This window comes from Harpia harpyja, chromosome 9 (assembly GCF_026419915.1).
Source record: "Harpia harpyja isolate bHarHar1 chromosome 9, bHarHar1 primary haplotype, whole genome shotgun sequence".
NCBI lineage: Eukaryota > Metazoa > Chordata > Aves > Accipitriformes > Accipitridae > Harpia > Harpia harpyja.
The window spans coordinates 23,447,206-23,466,240 of NC_068948.1; the positions used below are offsets into that span (position 1 = coordinate 23,447,206).

Here is a 19,035-nt window from a genome sequence, read left to right on the forward strand (position 1 = left end):
GCATTCATCTCTGCACCTCTGCAGGGACCAGGCTTGTTCACCCAGTCCTGGGCTGAATCCCCTGAGGACAAGAGTTTTTAACATAAGGACTTTATTACTTTTACTTCTAAAAAAAGGTACAGAACATATATCTCGCGCACATACTCATATATATTTGATACACAAATGAATCGGAACCTGTAAAAGTCACTATGTCCTACAGCAAATGACATGAATAAGCCCCAGAAACCAGGGACACCCACAGGCTCTGTCCTTCTGCATTGGCATTTGCCTTGTGCCCTCCCAGACTGCCCATTGCACAGCGTAAAGCAAGGAGGAGCAGCGGTTGTGTCCCCCCATGAGGGGTGCCAGCATCCTGCCTGGTAGCAGTCTGGAAACAGGAGAGGGGAGCAAGACGAGCAAAAGAATGGATCCAGGCTGGAGGAGCAGCTCCTCCTGATGAGTGCCAGCGTGACCATGGCAGCTGGAAGATGGTGGGAGCTGGCTGTGGAGCTGAAATCAGTGTCCTTACAAATACCATGGTGGGAGTTGAAGTGATCAGATCTGCCTGGTGCACGTTCATCTCCCCAGCATCACTCCAAGCTGAGAACTTCACCCATAGCCAGACAAGACAAGTGTCCACTCCATTTGCTGTACTGCCTGGAGAGTGACCCAGCTCCCATGGACATGAACAAGCCATCCAAGACCAGCAAGAAAATAGACAAGGTGTTTTCCAATGTTTCCAGAAATGTCTTGACTCCGTGATGCTTCAGTAGCAAGGACAGGACATTACATACATTCAAATGGCTACAAAAGTTTACTACAAAAATAACATTTCTAGTGTTTCGTATAAAAATAATGCCATAGTACACCACCTCACAAACTGTGAGGCCAGAACCCCAGCCGCACACAAGCGGAGCAGATGGGGAGGCTGTGCCGACAGCCTCCAATTTACCCTCCACGTACATCAATGCCAGCCAGCATTACAGAGCTGGGCTGCACAGGAGTGCTGCTGTACAAGGAGGGGTTTCACCCCAAATTCCTAATTACAGTTAATCTGATTGCATTCTGTACTTGCAAAGCCCAAGATGAATCCCTGGCTGCCCTCTCTCAAGTCAACAAAATGCAGAACTAAGGGACTGAATGATGGCAGAAAACAAACACCACCGCAGTCTATCTTCTCCACCTCCAGGGCTGGATGGATGCCCTGAAGGTGCCATCTGATGGATCTAATAGGCCACCTTCCTCTAGCTCTGCTTTACGGCTGGCCCATCATTTCCTCTTTGATTATCTTGCTTATTATGTGGTTTTGCTTTCTTTTTTTCTACATGCATATTTATACTTTGGGCTCTGATCCACTGAGGTTGGTTAGTGGAGGATCTGACCCTTGATGTGTACCTCTACCTACAAAGCATCATATCTTGAAGACCTGTGCACGCTCCAGCAAAATTCATACTGGAGTCAATGTTTAATAATGGTTTTCAGGAACTGACCACAGATAAAAGATAAGGCTTACATACAGTAACATCTAGATGTCTAAAAGTCAAAACCAATTTGGGTTAAAAAAAAGCCTCGTACTGTTATGGTGCTTTAATAGCCTGGTGATCAGTGCTAGCCAAAAAAGAAAAACTAAAATGCAGCTGAAGTGTACGACCATGAACAGGTACTTTTTGCTTTTTTGTGGATTAGCAAACATGCTGATTTCTAGAGAGAATATGGGACCAGAAGGATGGTACGTCTGCTGTGGTGGAGTAATTCCTATATGACTAAATTCAGACTTGCATTGAGCTACTCCAGGAGAGTATTTCCTGGGTTTTGTGCTCGCAGAGAACAGCAGAACCCCTCCAATGTTATCACAGGAATAGCAAAATTATTGGGTGACTCCTTGTTTTCTCCCATTTGCAAAGGCTCCTCCACATTATCCTGCCCTGTTGTTGGACGCGGCTGGACACAGGGCGCATCAGCTGGCAGAAGGGTTTTATTGCAGTTGATTTGCCAAGAACTAGGTCTCAGACTAAATCTGCAAGAAGAAATGCCTGTAGCTGTTGGAGAGAAAGGTGGCCTGATTTCAAGAAGATCAATTGTGTGCTGCCAGCTCCTCTGAACGTGGAATCTGCAGCACTGACCTTCAGTCCCCTAATCAGATGCAGTTTTTGTCACCTCTGTCTGAAAAGCTAGACTACCCCATGTGTCTCCACAAGAGTAAATGGGGTATTTGATCAACCCAAGGAGAGCCAGCATCCAGCTGGCCACCAGCATCAGTCTTGGTCTGACAGAGCAGCGACCTGAAGTGCAAAGAAAGAAGCAACAGAGAGTTTGTTAAGTGCAAATTGTATGGTTTGGTGTTAAGATTGCTCAAGGTGGCTGAGCCCGAGTCCAGCAGTGTGGGGGAGTGGGTGGCTTCTCAGCTGGGCCATGATGAAATGCAGAAAAATTCCCAACAGCAATTTGGAAATTCACTTCTGCCCAGCACCTGGCAAAGAGCCACCAAGCAGCTCTAGAACAGCAACAGCCTTTGTACGTAACAGTACCAGAAGAAAAAAGCATCTCATTTATTTCCAATATACCATCACTGGTCAATGACAAATTAGATATATTTTGGGACATTCTGCTCTGCAAAAAAATTCAGTTTTCTCTGGTATTTTTATTCCCTGCTTTGCTTCCTACTGGTCACCAGTTGAGCATAAACTTAGCTTTCCTGCAGCAACACACATCTGGTTTAGGCCAAAAATGTCCATGCCATAAAGCATTCAGATTACTTCCATTGGATAGACACTGTTTTCATGTCCTTCATTCTGGTAGAGCAACCCCTGTACCATTTCTCTTGACATTTCTTCCGTTTTGACTCCAAATTTTAGATATAGCCACACAATGGCAACACTGCAAACCATCAGGCCACCTACCACAGAAACTAGGATGATAAAATGCATCTGAGATCTTGACAAGAAGCTGGGAAGAGGCAGATTGTTTGGTCTTTCTGTAGTTATCTGCACTCTGACTTGGCCTGAGAATGCTTGACTAGTAAAAACTATTGTATCTGAAGGCTCTTGCTTTGCTACAGGCGATGAAGAATCAAATATTCTAGTACCAAAAGCACCTGCAGAAGAACTGGCAACCTTATTGGTATAGACAGAAGTACCTTTGTCTATGGCAGTTGTGGAGTTTAGAGTAGAAACTGAGGTAGCCTCTGGTGGAACTGGTGTGGCTGGGATTGTGGTGATCTCCATGCTGTCCAGGAGGGAGGGGAGATCTGAACTAGGACTGCTAGAAGCAGCATCTGGTGCATTGTCTCTTGCACTTGTAGGGTTCAGGGATTCATTTGTAGAAAGTACAGGATGGTCTGATCCTTTAGTAATGGCCATGGGGTCTGAATTTGAGCTAGGAGAAGTGGTGTCTCCAATATCAGCCGTAGCATTTGCGGTATGTCCTACAGGTTCTTCTGTAGATCCCACAGCATTGTCAAAGCCATGCACAAGAGCCGTGGGATATGGGGTGGACTGGCTGGAGACCATGCCTGCTGCAAAAGTTGTTGAAGGTGCGGGAGATTTTAAGGAATCTCTGTTTGCTTCTGGAGTGACTTCTAAGCGGGCAGCAACTTCCTGTATCACAGGGGATGATCCTGCAGGGACCTGGGTGGTGTCCTGCATGGCTGGTGGAGGCTTGCTGGATGCCTCCGTCCTGGCAGCAGGAACACGTATTCTCTCCAGAACTGTTGTGCCAGTCCCTTGGAAGAAACTAGTTGGAGCAGTCGCTTGAGATGGAACTGTTACTGTAAGGCCAACATGTTTCTGAAAAACACCAGCCTCTTCTGGTGCCACTGCTGAGGTGGCATCACGTGGAAGTGGGCAGGCTGCGGCATTTTTCTGGTCCAGTTTCTGTACCATCTTCTTCACCCACTCTGCCTCTGGATCTGCACAAATCTCCAGGGACTTCAGAGTAATAAATCTGAAAATAAAAAGGGATCACTTACTAGATAAAGAAAACACTGGTTTAGAAGATCAGCATGATAGGGAAGGCACGCAACACTGACTCTCTCAAGCCCATAGTAAACACCACCATGTTGGATGGATTATTTATTTCAGGAAGGGCAGGTGCCTCTGAGATCTGATTGAATGAGGAGCAGCTGATACGTGACTCATGGGTGAAGGGTTCCCTCCCCCCCCCCCCGAATTTTTTCTTTTGAAAGCATTGTTCTGATGTTTGGATGCAGTCTGCCTCCAGTGCTCAGAGCAGGAAGCTCTGCAGGCACCAGCTGCCCGGGGCAAGCATACGTGAAGGCAAAACCTTCTGATTTACTCAGTGAGATGAGACTTTCCAAGGTCAGCCCAGCAGGTTCACTTTAGAGCAACCTCCTGGGCTGCAAGAAAGTGGTCTCAATGGTGCCTCATCTTCTGGGCAATTTGAAAACAACAATTATCCTGGGGGAAAAAAATGTAGCTTTTCTCATCTCCAGACAAGCTCAAAAGTCTGAATCTGTCTCCAGAGAAAACACCTGCTTTCACAGAAACACGTGAGCTCTTGCCTTGCGTGCTTCTGCTGCCCCGTTCTGCCAACAAGTACGTCTGTCAGTCCCTTTCCCCATCCATTTATCCCTGTCTCACTCTGTGCCTGAGCCCTTGGTCTCACATGGAGGCTGTTGGTCTTTAAATAGGGAAAAAACCCAACCTGCCCCTCAAATAAATACCAGCGTCTGCTCTGTTTCCAGATTGCTCCTTGCTCCAAAGCAAGGGCATTTGCTGACGGGCTAACGCTTAATTGGGGTTGGAGGGCGTGCGGCAAGGGAGGCAGGCGGTGGGGCCGTGCTTACATGACAGCTTGTTTGGTGCAGCGGGGTTCAGTCAAGCGGTAGCTCCTTATCCGCTTCGCCGCTATCCCAGATGTAAAACGGCTGCACTCTGTTGAACACGTCAGAGGTGCTTTGGGTTGCCCTGAAATAAAGTTTTCAACATATTAAACACTGGCTTTTATTAGGTACTATAAAAAACAGCACTGTTTCTTTTTCCCTTTCTCTGGGGAGAAGAAATCCAAAGCTTGCCATGAAAGTTTCCAATCCCTGATAAAATGAGATGAAGACAAATCCCATCAGGGCCACGACTGTTTGTATCACCCAAACAGGTGATAAGACACCCAGAAAACTGCAAAAAAAGCACTGTGAAAATTGCAGGGCTTTTGAGACACCATTGCAGCTTGCCTTACAGGATGTGTAAGCACTGGCTGGAGGTCCTTTGTGCAAGCACCTGGACCTGCAGGTCCTCTCCCGTTTGGGTCACAGGAGGACTGCTCTCAGCATGGTGCCCAGAAGACACATTTCTTCATCCCCCAAAGACGTGCTGCAACTGTCACCAATGGGCTCTTGGTGCAGACAGTGCAGATCAGAGGGCAGGATGCTTGTCCTCCCCTTTATCTGGATCAATCCTAACTCTTCCTCCCACGGGAGTTCCCCTCCAGGCAAGCATCCTGCCTCTCTCTTTGCTGGTGTGTGGTCTCTGAACGCCACTTGGACTCAGAGAAAGGGTGCAGGGAAAGAACATTTTGGTGAATGATACATTGCTCCCGTGGATATCTCAGCAGCCCGGCTTCACAGCACAGTTTCTCACCAAACATCTCTTTTCCATCTCCACCAGAAAATATGGTTTTCAATTTGCAAAGTGTAAAAACAAAACCCCACTTGAACCCTTCAAGGAGAAATGCCAGTCACACCACTGGGGACCCTTCATTCCTGCACCTACCCCCAGCCTCCAGCAACAGGCATTTGGCACGTGAGAGGAGGTTGCACAATGCAGCCTGGCAATTTGTTTCTGACATCCCAGGGGGCAAGACTTAGAAAAACAAGCCCTGATTTATCTGAGGCCCCCTGTGAAGAAAGGAGCTGGAGTCTGGTTTAGATCAGGCAGTCTCTACAAAATGTCATCTCAGGTTCCCAAATCTATTTGGTGAATTTGATGCAGTTCAGTTGGGAATGATCCATCCACCAGCTGCAAGAATGAGCTTTGCTACAGGAGCACCCTCAGCTCTTTTGATCCATTTACTGGGGAAATGCATGGTTGCAAAGAAATCCCAAGCAAACACTCCTGTGGCCTCTCTACAGAAGCACATTTCAATCTCTAGGTCTCTGTAATGTTAAAGCAAAACTCTTTGTTCACACAAAGTCTTCTGTGGCACTTTAGGGTCAAGAATAGCTCAGGGGCAACTGACTTCCCAATTAACTCTCATTAGCCAGAGGACATACTGCTGGTGTCCTCCACTTTCAGGAGCAGTGTTCAACAAAACAGGCACAGCAAAGAGGGCCATATCCGTCCCTGTGGACAGTTGAGGAGGTGCATGGCAGGGAATGGTCAGAGACTGCTCCCAAAGGCCCTTCTCTGTTAACCGTTAGCTGATTTTACAATTATTGGCACCAATGCAAATGGTTTGCAATTAGCTGAACTCCTGGGGTGTTCTTTCCAGAGCGGAGGAGCTTGGAAAGCAAGTACCAAGGAGAGAGCAGCGTTGCAGGGAGCACGGAGCCAGCCCTGGTAGTCCCCCTCCTCCTGGGGCACACAACTCTGCTTCTCTGAGCTGCATCTGAGTCTTTGCCAAAAGGACCTTGGGGACAGCTGGGAACTGAGAGTTTACCCATCCAGGACGACCACTCCTCTGAGGCATTGCTCTTGGGAGCCATTGGTACCTGCTTTTCAGCATGGTTCCTCAGGAGGCCCTGACCAGGGAGCACCACCAGCCTTTCTTTCTGCAAAGCCAGCCTGATTTCATCACTTTAGAGGAGATGGATGTTTGGCCGCAGGTGAGCAGAGCTAGGCAGTGCCAAAGCAGGCAACGGGTTCCCAGGGCAGGATAAGCTGCCCGGTGTCCCCGTTACCCACTTTACTCAGGCCAGCCCTGGAGAACCTGCCTGGAGGTGTGAGGAGAAGAAGCAGCTCCATCCCCAGCTGCCCTTCTTGCTGTCCTCACTCCTCCCGTCTGGTGGCAACAGGGCACAGATCTTAAGGGCTCTTTGCCCCTCTCCCTTCCCATGGTGGGAACAGACCATTCCTTTGTCCTGGGTGAAGTCCAGCTTTGCCTGCACTGCTGAGAAGCTGGCTGCCAGCCTGGCATCCTCCTCTGCTTAACTGCTGCCTTGAGCAGCAATCACTGCTCTGTGCCATAGACGACTTACTTCTTACTTAAACTGAGAGCAGCCCAAGGAGAGCTGCGCCCACCTCCTCCTGGTCCTCTGGCCCCACCCAGCACCACCCTGGAGCTCGCAAAGATCTTTATCCAGCGAACAGGAGAGCGTTTCCCACCTGTGCGCGCGCGCACACACACACACGTACGCACTGCACACACACACTGCACAGGCACTGGGGATGCAGGCGACAGCAGCCCCCCGCCTTGCAGCCATGGGAGCACCAGCACCCTCAGGACAGGGAGCCTGTGCAGACAGCTAGCCACCCTCAGAGGGGCTGCGGTCTGCCCCCACAGCATGTCCCTAGGGGACATGAAAAAAGGGGAAAAGAAGTGCATTATGCTTCTTTTCCAATACGGATCACCAGAAAGTCTCTCCAACACTCTCCCCACCTACCCTCAGGAGTGACAAAAGCCATCACGGGGCTGCTCCCACTTCCTTGCTGCCAGGATTGCCTCCCAAACCCAGCCTGATCCTGCTACGAGATCTCCCACAGCCCACAAAGGTCCCTTAGTGCCCACAGCCCAATCCAGCACCTCTTCCCCCCCCCCCATTCTTCCCCAGCCCCTCGTGGACCTGGCTGCTCCCCTGGGGAGCCCAGGGGGTGGCAAGCGGCACTGTGGCTCACCTCCAGCCAGGGTCGCCAGGCACAAGACCTTCAGCACAAACAGGACCCGGAGAGAAACAGCCTTCATGTTCCCGTGGTAGGAAGGGCAGGCAGGGAAGGGTTACAGGCAGTTATTTCCCACTCCTGACTGCTTATTGCATCCTCCAGAACAGCACAGCTGCCGCAGCTCATTCCAGGATTATGAAGCCCTGAGATGGGGTTTTCAGCTGTTATTCTTCTCCCCCCACACGTGTCTCAGGGTGACGACAGGAGGCGGAGGGAAGAGCAGGACAGGGGAGGGAATACTGCCTGCACCAGAGCTAGATGGCTCCTGGAATTCCCTAGCTGCATTTACATCAGCTTTTCTTAGCGCACACAGAGCAGCTCCAGCCTCCTTGGCAAATTATTCAGGCAGGGACTTTCAGGAGTCAGCAGCTCCATCCTCCTCTCCCACTGATGTGTCTCTTGGCCAGACAGCCTACGCTAAGGCATCACTGTCCTTAGGCTTGTAAAGCTCTCCCCACCTTCAACCTGCAGCTCCCCAATGCACATTAAGCTCATTATTTACCCCCAAATGCAAAAACATCTATTCCCTACCTTTTTGGCAGCCATCTTATAACAGCAGCATTGGTTGTTAGGCCAAAAGAGGTGGAATTTCCTAATCAGGATTACAAATTCATCAACTAGGTTGGTGAGCTCACACGAGGCTGCCTCTTAGAGCATCACCAAAGGAAGGGGTGAGCAGGGACCCAGTGGCCTCCCCAAGCAGCTCCTTGTCCCTGGGCATGCTGTCTGTGGCGTGTGCCTGTTACTACAGCCCTGACTTTTGATATACGGCAGGGTCTCAGCCATCGAGGTCTTGCTGATTCTGAGAGCAGGAGTATGAGTCCCCGAGATCTGCAAGCAACGAGGCCAGCTGGGGGGCTTCCTGGCACAAGCACGAAGCCAGGTCTGAAGCGGACATACCAACACGGCAGTCACATCCTGCACCTTTATTTTCTCTTTCATCTCAGATCCCAGCAGAATACATAACAATTTTCCCCTGCCAATTCCTTCAACTGAAAGATGAAGATAAGATCAAGACTGAGACAGTGTGGCTGCCCCTGAAATCTTTTTTTCCCAGAGTTTTCTTAGGGCTGGTGGAAACCTGGCTTCTCTGTGCTGTGGGAAATTCCAGCAGTTCCAGTTAGGATTTTATTCCTAAAGAGTGAAAACCCCCAAGTTTCCATATGCTGCATTTTTGAAACATTTGGTGAAACTCCCAGCCTGTAACTTCAGCCTTTGCTTATATTGCAATAGAAAATAAAACCCATTTCAAGGAAAGAAAATAAAATAAAGACCTTGAAATAGTCTGTTTGAACCAGCTGGACCACAACATGCTGCATCTTTTGGGACACTTTCTGGACCCTTCCCCAAATGGCGTTTTCTCTGGCTGGGCAGAGCCTTACAGGAAACTTTTATTCCAGGAACTGGCATTGCCTGAGACCATCGGGCGCATTGGCCGCTGGCAGTGATGGCACAGCCCACACATGCTCACATCTCCCCTGAAGAAACAAGTTCGGCTTCTTCTGCAAAGTGTTTACTGCCAGCAATGGATAAAACTGAGGAAGGGCCCCAGCATGCACATAATGTGGGAGGGTGAGTGCTTTGTTTGCTAAAGGCATGACTTGCCACAGGCATTGTTGGTTTTAAGGTGCAAACAGTTCTTTGGCAGGGTAATGCAGCTGCTTTTCCTGTGCAGACTGGGCTAGTGGTGTTTTGCCTGGTAGGGGACTTCTCCAGGACACTCTCAGAGACCTCCCTTTGCTCCCAGTGAGCTCGGCAGCTGGATTTGGAGGTGGAATCTGCACAAGGAAAAACCTGCAGGAGGAGGGCGGAGGGCAGCTCCGTGGGACATGGCAAGCCTTCACATGCTGGCAGTGCCATGGGTCTAAGCCACCGGCAAGCCCTGCAGCTGCTACCAAAAGCAGGACACAGCAATTGGCTCTAAAGGGAGCAGGCAGCTCCGAAGAGCAGTGACAAACCTGGACTGCAGCTGGCAGGAAACTGGCATCATTGCTCCCAGCTTGCTTCCTATACCACCCTCCCTGTCCCATTGCACATCTGCTCCTCCAGCACGCCAGTGCCAGCCACTTACTGCACTTCTTTTGGGTCTTGCAGGACTGAAAAACCTGAAGTCAGAGGGCCTGCTGTAGCCCAGGAGATATTTCTGCTGCAACTAGTGATAAACCACAGGCATTATATTGATCTGACAGTGAAGGGTCTCAGGTCTTCTCTGGACTTGTCTTGACTTCAGATGATTTTAGCTTCTTTGGTTATGATAGAAATTGTCTAGGCAATTGCTCTTATCTTAATTTGATTTATTTTTGCTTTAGTTTCTAGGAATAGCAAGTAGTTAGTCAGTGTGGGTCTGGGACTGTAGATTAAATTGTGATGTGGATGAGGGCAGGCAGAAGAGGACACCGGCAATCCCAGTCCATAGACACGAACCACAGTGCCCAAGCAATGGAGTGTGCAATGCTGCAAGTTAGGGACAACCAGCTTTCAAGGAAACAAAGAGCAGAAAAACTGAGTAACTGGGAACCAGGGAATACAGACTGTGCTAAGAAAATATATGAAAATGAAACCAAACAGACCAAGACTGAGGAGGAAGAAAGCCCACCATGAACATCACAGCCTTGCAGTGAAGGCCACAGGCTGGGGCAGCTCGTCACAGCCCTTCCCCATTCTTCCGTAGGAGGACTGGAAGGAGGCTTCTTGAGGTTATCCTTAGCACCCAAAGGCTCTCTGAAGGGATGGTATAGCACCAAAGAAAAGCAGTAGATACTAGGAAGAAGGTTGCTTTTTTCCTCCCATACAATGTTAATTGTAGTATGAATGAGGAAGGACCTTAGGCTGATCTGAAACATGGACAAGGAAAAAACATGAGCAAATGTACATCTGTGCACCTGCTAATGCGTGTGGGCAGAGGGACCATGCACAGGGCACTGTGCACCATTGGGGCTGGGACTGTAACCTCCGGGCCCACAGCTCCAGGTTTGATCCCGCGCACCCACAAAAGGACTTGGTGGCTCATGCCAGACAGTTTGGCGTTGAGGCTGGAGTCTGGGCTGTCTGGCTCCAGTTCCTGCTCTGCTTTAAGGACAGTTTCATATCAGGGTGGATGTCCTGCTACTTAAACACTGGCTCTGCTGCGGAGAAAGGGAGAACAATGTCTGGTGTGGACTAGATGTTGGTGACAGCACAAGGCATGCTCAGAAGCCTGATCTGATGCCATACCCCTAACCTTTGGTTGCTCACTGGCAACCATTAGCCAGGAGCTTGGCTTATTGCTCCAAACCACAGGTACCACGGGCCAAAGGGCCAGATCCTGTCTCCGCCATGAGACACCTGAAAGCAGCTCCAAGCATTTCCCACCCACTGCAGCTTTGCCAGGCCTGTGCACAGGGTCAAGGTTCTCGCAGGTGGAAGGAACGTATGACTCATGCAGGGAGATTTGCTCTTGAAAGCTAAAAGCAACTTGACCCTGTAAAGGCAATATGCAAAACAATATGCAAAGAGAACAAGGGCTGTGTCCTAAACAAACAGGAAATGGCCCCAGAACATGGCCCGTCTCCTACAGGGTGTTTCCATGTTGGAAATTTATGTTCCATGGCTATTCTTGGTTCCTCGTGCAAGAAGGACTGTGCGCTGTTTGTTACAGTAGGTTTGTCTTCCTGGAAATCAAGTGGTGACTGGAGAAAAGGGAAAAGTCAGTGAGATGTAGGAGGCTGTATGTGACCTGGAAGAAAGAGATGCCAGAGTGGATCAGATGAGAATTCTGATGATTTCCACTGCATCGTCTGTACAGGAGCTCCCAAGACTTCAGGAGTTGGTCTTCCTAGAGCAGGGAAGCCCAGCACCCCTGGTAGCAGGTATTAACAGCATCCTTTGCTGTCCACAATGTTGTCCATGATCTCTGTCCCAGAGGCTTGTTGGAAAGAGGCAGTAGGAACACTTAGCTTTTGGGAAGACCCAGCCAGTCTTGATGCTGCAAACGAGACAGGCTGACCCAGGACTCCAACTCCGGCCATATGATGAGATTCTCTTTCCCCTGCTAATGCTCCCAGCTCCAAGCTGGCAGCTCGTCCTTGCGCTACACCCACCTCTCCTCAGTGGGGTTGGCAGCTCAGCCACCGCTCTGATACAATCCCCCTTTACTGCAGTCCAAGAGCATTAGACTCAAGGCAGCTCAAGCACCAGCACTGCGGCAGAGCTTCCACACTCACCAGAACTGCGTTCCTCCAGTTTCTCTTGAGGAGCGCACATGCAGCAAGGTCTGAGCCAGGACGTGGGAGACTGGTGGTGCATGTACTACAGCCAAGGCCAGGGAATGCAGCCGGTCCCTGATGTGTGGGACCAGATTTCCAGACTTCAATCTGGAGAAATCTTGATGGCTTTTCCAATGACATGGCACTGGGTGGTATAGCCCAGAGTAGTCCAGAACCGACCCAACATCCTCCTCTCTCCTGGCCAAGGCAACCAGTGCCAGACTCAGAAGATGGTTCCTTAGAGCCAAAGGTGACCTCTCATTTTGGAGATGCCCTCAGCCTATGCTTAATGTAGAGCTCTTGAGCCATTAGTGTAATAAGGGGGAGAATTAAATGACAGGGGATCCAGCAAATCTGTTTGTTTGGCACTGCAGGACACTGAATTTTCTCACATTAAAGAAAAAGGCAGGAAATGAGGAACAGATGTCTGGGGCTGTCTGCAGCCAGCGTCTCCACGTGGGATAGAACAACTATTTGGGAGGTATCAACCAGTGCAGGGCTTGTGTTTTTAAGAAACTGCTTTACATAGAAAATGTTTCAAAAATAGCAGAGAACATCACCCAGGCTTTCACTTCTCTGAACACAATGGCTTCCTCCTTCCTTGTGAATAAGAGCAAATCTGGGCTCCAGCACACATTGCAAAATGCTGATGCTCTGTATTTTTCCACAGTAAGGCAGCCCACGGCTACCAGTCAGCATCCCAAGCCAGCCTGGCTGCGGGATGCGGCTCTTTCCCCTGGCAGCATCACACCTGAGCTGCAAGCTGGTGGTTGATCCCAGTGGGACATTACACGGAAAGGTGCACACCTGCAGTGGGATTGGTGCCTCTCCTCGGCAGCTGGAGCAGCCAGAACTGAGGACAACTCATTCTGCTCCTGTCCCATGGAGACTGCCAAGGACTGCAAGGGCTGCTGCAATAAACGAGATTTAAGCTGGTTGAAAATATTGCATGCAGAGAAAAAAAAACACAGAGCTGTTTACTCCACAACACAGTTAAGCTCTTCCCAAACAGAGAAGAGTCACTTGTCCCCCACAGAGAAATGCAGCTGCTGGGTGCAAGCTCTTCCCTAGGACAGGGGACGGGGAAGGCTCTTCTGGGGAGATGTGCCTGGACAGCGCAGATGAAATCGGGGCAGCTTTGCAGATAAGGGGAAGGAGCATGCTGGGACTCTGCCAGGATAGGCTTGCCTGAGCACATCAGGCCCCTGGGTCCTACTAAGTCCCTACAAAGCTGGAGAGACATCCTGATGTTGCAATCCTTCTGCATAGCTGCAGGCCCCAAAGGCAACATTTCCATGGAGGTGGCATGATGAAGGAGAGCCAGATGATCCCAAAAGGGTGATCTCTCACCACTGCACGGCAGGGAAAAGAGGGGAGAGTGGCAGCAGGGCTGGTCAGGATGGGTGTGACAGAACCTCTGTGCGGCACAGGAGACCATAGCTGCCGTGGGAGCTGCTGTCAGGCTTCCCCTTGGTGTAGGAGTGGCTGTGCTGTGCCTCACCCCAGGGTGGTACAGGGGGGTCTCCCCTCCTTTGCATCCTGGAAAAGGGTCCTACCAGGGCCACTGTGGGAACAGGCAGAAGGCAAGGAGAGGAAGAGTGCCACAGCTCTGCTATTTCACCTCTGCCAGAGCCCAGGGCCAGGCTAGCGCCTGCTGCCCTGGCTGAGGAAGAGGATGAGGCATGTGCCTCTTTGCAGCACCCCCAGTTACTCTCCCCATCCCTCCCTCCCACGGCAGTGGGAACAGAAAGTGCATGTGCCAGCAACCCCTCTGTCCCAGGGGGTTCATTCTTCTGGCAGGAATGGCCAGGTCCTGGCCCCAGCCCTTCGCTCAGGGGCGCAGGGAGCTCCCACCTGCCGCAGACCCAGCCCTTTGGCCCCATCCAAAAGCATGCATGGGTCAGCACAATCATTGCCCTTCCGCATCCGCACTTCCCACTTCTCCATCCAAGATGTTCACACATGAATGCTGCCAGTCTCAAAGAAAGGAGCTTACCAGAAGCAGCTCTGTTTATTGCCTTCTCGGAAAGGCTCGCCTCTTCCCATTGCCTTAGGGCAGGAGAAGGCTGTGTGCCTTCCCACAGCGTCTACGGGACGAGTTTGACATAAGCTTATCGTTAAGCCGTGATGGTGGGTGAAGGAGAGATCCAGAAAACCTCTCTGCAGCAGTACTGCTGGGGCTGACCCCCAATGGTGTTGTCTCCATGAGAGCCGGTGGCACCTGTGGGCCAGCCCCAAAGGGCAAGAGGAGCTGCCCCATAGCTGCACTATGACCTGCTAGATGTGGCTGTGCTGAGGCCATTGGCACCCCCCAGTCTGAGCCCAGTCCTTCTGTCCCACAAGCTTTCAAATCCCAGCCAGTCTCCTATAGAAATGGGACATCACAGCCCTCCAGACTGGAGCTGTCACCCCGCTTATTCAAGCAGTTCTTTCTGCCAAGCCTTGGCCACAAGCACATGCTGAGCTTCCTGCCGATGCCCAGGGATGCACACCAGCAGCAGCAAACAGCCCCAGCAGCCCGCAGGGCTTCCAACACCCAACAAGCCTTTACATGAACTAGCATAATTAAACACACAGGGGCTGGGCAGGGAAACAAACCCAGACACATGTTTCTCTGCCCAAGCTCTTAACCCTTTTCAAGACTTGCTGGCTTGACTGTGAGACCAGGGAGTAACCAGACCCCTTCCCTCTCCCACCCCAGCTTTTCTGCACCCTGTGTTGTAAGAACAGGATGTCTCCTCCTCCTCTGCTTTTGCCCAGAGCCTCCATGCTCCCACTAGGTTTCAGCTATAACCGCACTGGTGACCTGCTCCCTCATCAGCTTGATCCCAGGGAAATACGCTTTTGCCTTACCCAAACTTTCTTTCTGGGAGCATTATGCCTGTCCCACCACCCGATGGAACAGCTCCTTAGGGTCCCAGTCAGCTGTGGTGGCTGTGGGGTGTGTTTTTAGGATCAATGCCGCTGTCTCACCTCCTGACAGAGCAACAGGCTACAGATGCTGGCCATTAGCATTTTGGCACTGGCTGGGGATAGTTAAAAAAGAGCTTGCTGGGGGCAAGGATAAGGGAGATTCTTGCCCTGGGCCATGATTCCTCATATCAACCAGAGGAAGCAGCAGGGGAGAATTGAAGAAAGCAGGGATGAGGCATGTCTGGGATTCAAAATGCTATTTGGGGAACAAATTCCCCCCAGGACAGAGCCAATCTCAAACCAGGGCTTGTGATTGAAGGCAGTCCTGCTCACACCTGCGTGCCAAAACAAAATGAACCATCTGCTGCAAGAGCTGACGTGCCTGTGCCTCTTCTCGCTGAGCTGGACTGAAGCCCAGAGACCTCCCCGCAGGCGTCCTCCACATCCAGCCCTGGCCCACACCTCCAGAGAACTGCAGGTTCGCCCGCTCAGGCCAGCGGGGTGAAATTTGGGGAACAGCCCAACTGCAGGCAGCAAGAGCCACCCCCCACAAGGAACTCCCAGAGCTGTGACAAAGGGGTTGGGGGAGCACTGGCAAGTGCTAGAGCAAAGGCTCTCTCTGGGAGGGGTGCAGGGCAGTGGTGCAGCTGGCCCCTGCGAGCCCCCCAGCCACCACTGACAGGCATCCACCAAGAGGAAAGACACCCATCAGCAAAGGATGCACTGCTTCCCCCGGGCACTCACTGGATAGCTGATAAAGAAGAAACCCACCCAAAGTGACCCCAGCTCCTGGCCTGCAGCCAGGGCCCCTCGCTGGCCCCGCCAGCCCGAAGGTGACAGGAGCCATGAGGAAGGGACGTGTCCTTTCCTGCTCTTTGAAAGGGTCCCACTCTTCCCAAGGAGCTCACACCACGCTCTGGCCCCGGGGAAGGCTCCTGCGGAGTTTCCTGAGCTGGAAGGGCCTCTGCCTCTGGCTGCAACAGACAACGCCATCGTGCGGCAGTTATTACTTCCTTGGCTGAAGCATCCACACTGAATTACTGCTTCTGCCCTGGAGTTTACTACCAAACCCCTCTGCCCTGCTAAAATGTTTCCATGCCATGAGGAGATCCCCTAGTTGGGTGCTGGTAACTCAGAGCCGGTATGGGTGGACTGGGGCTCCCAGCCACTGCCCTGCCTGCGGGTTCTGGACATGTCCAGAGCCTGGGCTTCTCCCACAGGGTAAGAGAGGGACCTCCCGGGAGAAGGCCAGCCCATGGAGGTACCAGGCTCCTGTGGATCCCACGCCAGAGCTGGCCCCACACTTCAAGGGCCCACGTGGAGGAGATGATTTCAGCCCAGCTGTATCATTTCCTGCTTGTTGAGTTGCAGCATGTGGACACAGATAGACATCTCTGCTCTGACGCTGCTGGGACTTTCACCGCAGGACAATGGGCTGACTGAAAAGTTCAAAAAATAACTTTCTCTGCTGGCTGTTTATGTTGCTCTGGATGTGGCTTTTTCCCTTTCCGCCCCCCCATTCACTTCTCCCTCATCTGGCTGCTCTCCCAGCTTGCTTTTGTAGTGACAGCTTATGCAAAGACGGCCAAGAACAACTCCTCGGAGCTGTACCCAGAGGCTGGCAGGGTAGGAAGCTGCAGGCAGGCTCAGTACAGATCTTTCTCCAAATTGCCAGCTAAAGTATTTCAAGGAAAAGCCATTTCTGGGGAAGGGTTAAATCAAGCGCCTGGGGAGTGCATGCCCAGTGTCAGACCCTCTGGGGCCCAGCAGTGGCTGAGGGGGTTTCTCAGCTGAGGCAGCTCCAGGTGGGATGTGCAACCAAGACCATGTGCCACCTCCCATCCCTGCACGGTCCGGTCCCACGTGCCAGATGTCCTGGTACCTCCTTCAGTCCCCTAGCAGTCCTCACTTCTCCAGAATATGTAATACCACATTTCATATAAAACCAATATTAAAGAGAAGCAGCAGGAGCTGCCGAGAGGTGCTGAGAGGATTTGTGTTTTTCTGTAGAGAAATCCAAGCGCCGACTTCTCTGCAACTGGCCCATGTAGTGAAAAGTCGTCATCCTCCATCACATCCTCAGAGTGACACCGTGGGCTATTTCTGGTCCCTTTTTTAATATATAAATAAGCAGGTGTACAATGTTGCGGTGTTTCCTCTCCTCCTCCCGCTGCGGATGACGGCCCCGGGTGGAACGCTGACTCACACTTCCCACCATTGTGTGGTCCGGGCCCTGGTCCTCCCCCCGGTTCCCCCCCAACCGGGTCTCCTGTCACCGGCCGGGGCTGCGGCCCTTTCCCCCATGCCAGCGGGACTTCCCCAGGGTATTTCTGTCAGGAGGAGGGGGAAGCCATGATGGCGTGGCGGGTGAGCTCACTCTCCCAATTTAGCTGGCTGTGCTGCTTCCCTGGGCACGGCCATGGCGGTGTCTCTCCTGTGTGGGGAGCACGGGCTGTGAGACTTGACCAGGGCACTGACAGCAAGTTTATACCTTTGGGAAGCTTTTTGCCTGTGGAGAATTTGTCACGAACCCCCAAAGGTACAGCCAACATGAGGTACAAACACCCCCGAGCGCTGCCACTGCAGCCTGCGTGCAAGAGGGCCGCCGGTCCCCCACCCCCGGCGGGAGGGAGGTACAGGCTCCGAGAACCGCCAAGAAGGAGCCGCGCGGGGGCCCAACCGGCAGTGCCCGACACCCGCCACAGCGGCCGGCTGAGGCTCGTGTAGCGCGGGGCGGGTAATAGTCGACAGCGCTGTCAGGATGGCCGAGCGGTCTAAGGCGCTGCGTTCAGGTCGCAGTCTCCCCTGGAGGCGTGGGTTCGAATCCCACTTCTGACAACTCGCAAGTGTTTTGCAGTATGACCGAATTTTGCCGTTAATTGGTTTTAATTCTGCTGTGGTTGGTTTGTTTGGTTTTTTTTCATCACTCCCCGACCCCTCCAAGCAAGAAGCGGTCGAACAGGCGGCGCAAAAGAGAGCTGTCAGAAGTGGGATTCGAACCCACGCCTCCAGGGGAGACTGCGACCTGAACGCAGCGCCTTAGACCGCTCGGCCATCCTGACCCGCCGCAGCAAGTCCCCCCGCCGCCGCCTTCCTCCGGCGCCCGGCCGGTGCCACCGCCGGGTCGTTCGCGATCGTCCTGGAGCGGGTCACGGTGACCGGGGAGAGGTGCCCGAGGGAAAGCGGGTGTCACCCCCGAGTTCCAAAGGGCAGCCGGGGAGCTACGGGCCGGTCAGCCTCACCCCCACCCCTGGGAAGGTGGTGGAACCCCCCCGGGGACCATCCCCAAGTAGGTGAAGGTCGGCAGGAGCAGGCAGCATGGCTTCTCCTGGCAGGGGAGACGAGCCGATGAAATTATGGGCCTGGCAGAGGAGGGGAGAGCAGCAGATACTGTCGACTTGGACTTCTGTAGGGCCTTGGGCACCACCTCCTGTAAAATCCTCCTAGAGAAGCTGTTGGTGTCCAGGCATGAAGTCTGGCTGGAGGCCGGTCACTAGTGGTGTACCCCAGGGGTCAATACTGGGTCCAGTCCTGTTGAACATCTTCATTAATGATCTGGATGATAGGGCAGGGCGCAGCCACAGCAAGCCGACAGATAATACCAAAGCAGCAGGAATGGCTGGTACGCCAGAGGGTCGTGCTGCTGTCCAGAGGGACCTGGGGAGGCTGGAGAAATGGGCCGGCAGGAACCTCCTGAAGTTGAGGGTGGTGAAACACTGGCACAGGCTGCCCAGAGAGATGGAAGATGCCCCAGCCCTGGAAACATTCCAGGTCAAGTAGGACGGGGCTCTGAGCAACCTGATTGAGGTTGAAGGTGTCCCTGTGGCAGGGGGGTTAGACCAGGTGACCTTTAACGGTCCCTTCGAACCCAAACCATTCTATGATTCAACGAGGAGATGTGCAAAGTCCTGTCCCTGCAGAGGAACAACCCCAGCCACTGAGACACGCTGGGGGCCACAAAAAGGCCCTGGGGTGCTGGTGGACACCAAGGTGACCGTGCGCTGCAAAGAAGACTCGGGGTGTCCTGGGCTGCCTTAGGCAGAGCATTGCCAGGGCGGGGCGGG

At 52.3% G+C, this 19,035-nt stretch overlaps 1 protein-coding gene and 2 non-coding genes across 3 annotated transcripts; 1 reads left to right on the plus strand and 2 right to left on the minus strand.

The window, feature by feature from the left end:
- Positions 1-337: 337 nt before the first annotated feature.
- On the minus strand, positions 338-8,119 carry CX3CL1 (C-X3-C motif chemokine ligand 1). Its single transcript, XM_052797923.1, has 3 exons — positions 7,770-8,119; positions 4,787-4,907; positions 338-3,924 (listed from the first exon to the last, which is right to left on the minus strand). The coding sequence occupies exons 1-3, from the start codon at positions 7,834-7,836 to the stop codon at positions 2,730-2,732; spliced, it is 1,383 nt and encodes a 460-aa protein (XP_052653883.1). The 5' UTR covers positions 7,837-8,119; the 3' UTR covers positions 338-2,729.
- Positions 8,120-17,726: 9,607 nt separating this feature from the next.
- TRNAL-CAG (transfer RNA leucine (anticodon CAG)) lies at positions 17,727-17,809 on the plus strand. Its single transcript has one exon. It is a non-coding gene; the product is annotated as a tRNA-Leu (tRNA).
- Positions 17,810-17,950: 141 nt separating this feature from the next.
- Positions 17,951-18,033, minus strand: TRNAL-CAG (transfer RNA leucine (anticodon CAG)). The gene has a single exon. It is a non-coding gene; the product is annotated as a tRNA-Leu (tRNA).
- Between the last annotated feature and the right edge of the window lie 1,002 nt (positions 18,034-19,035).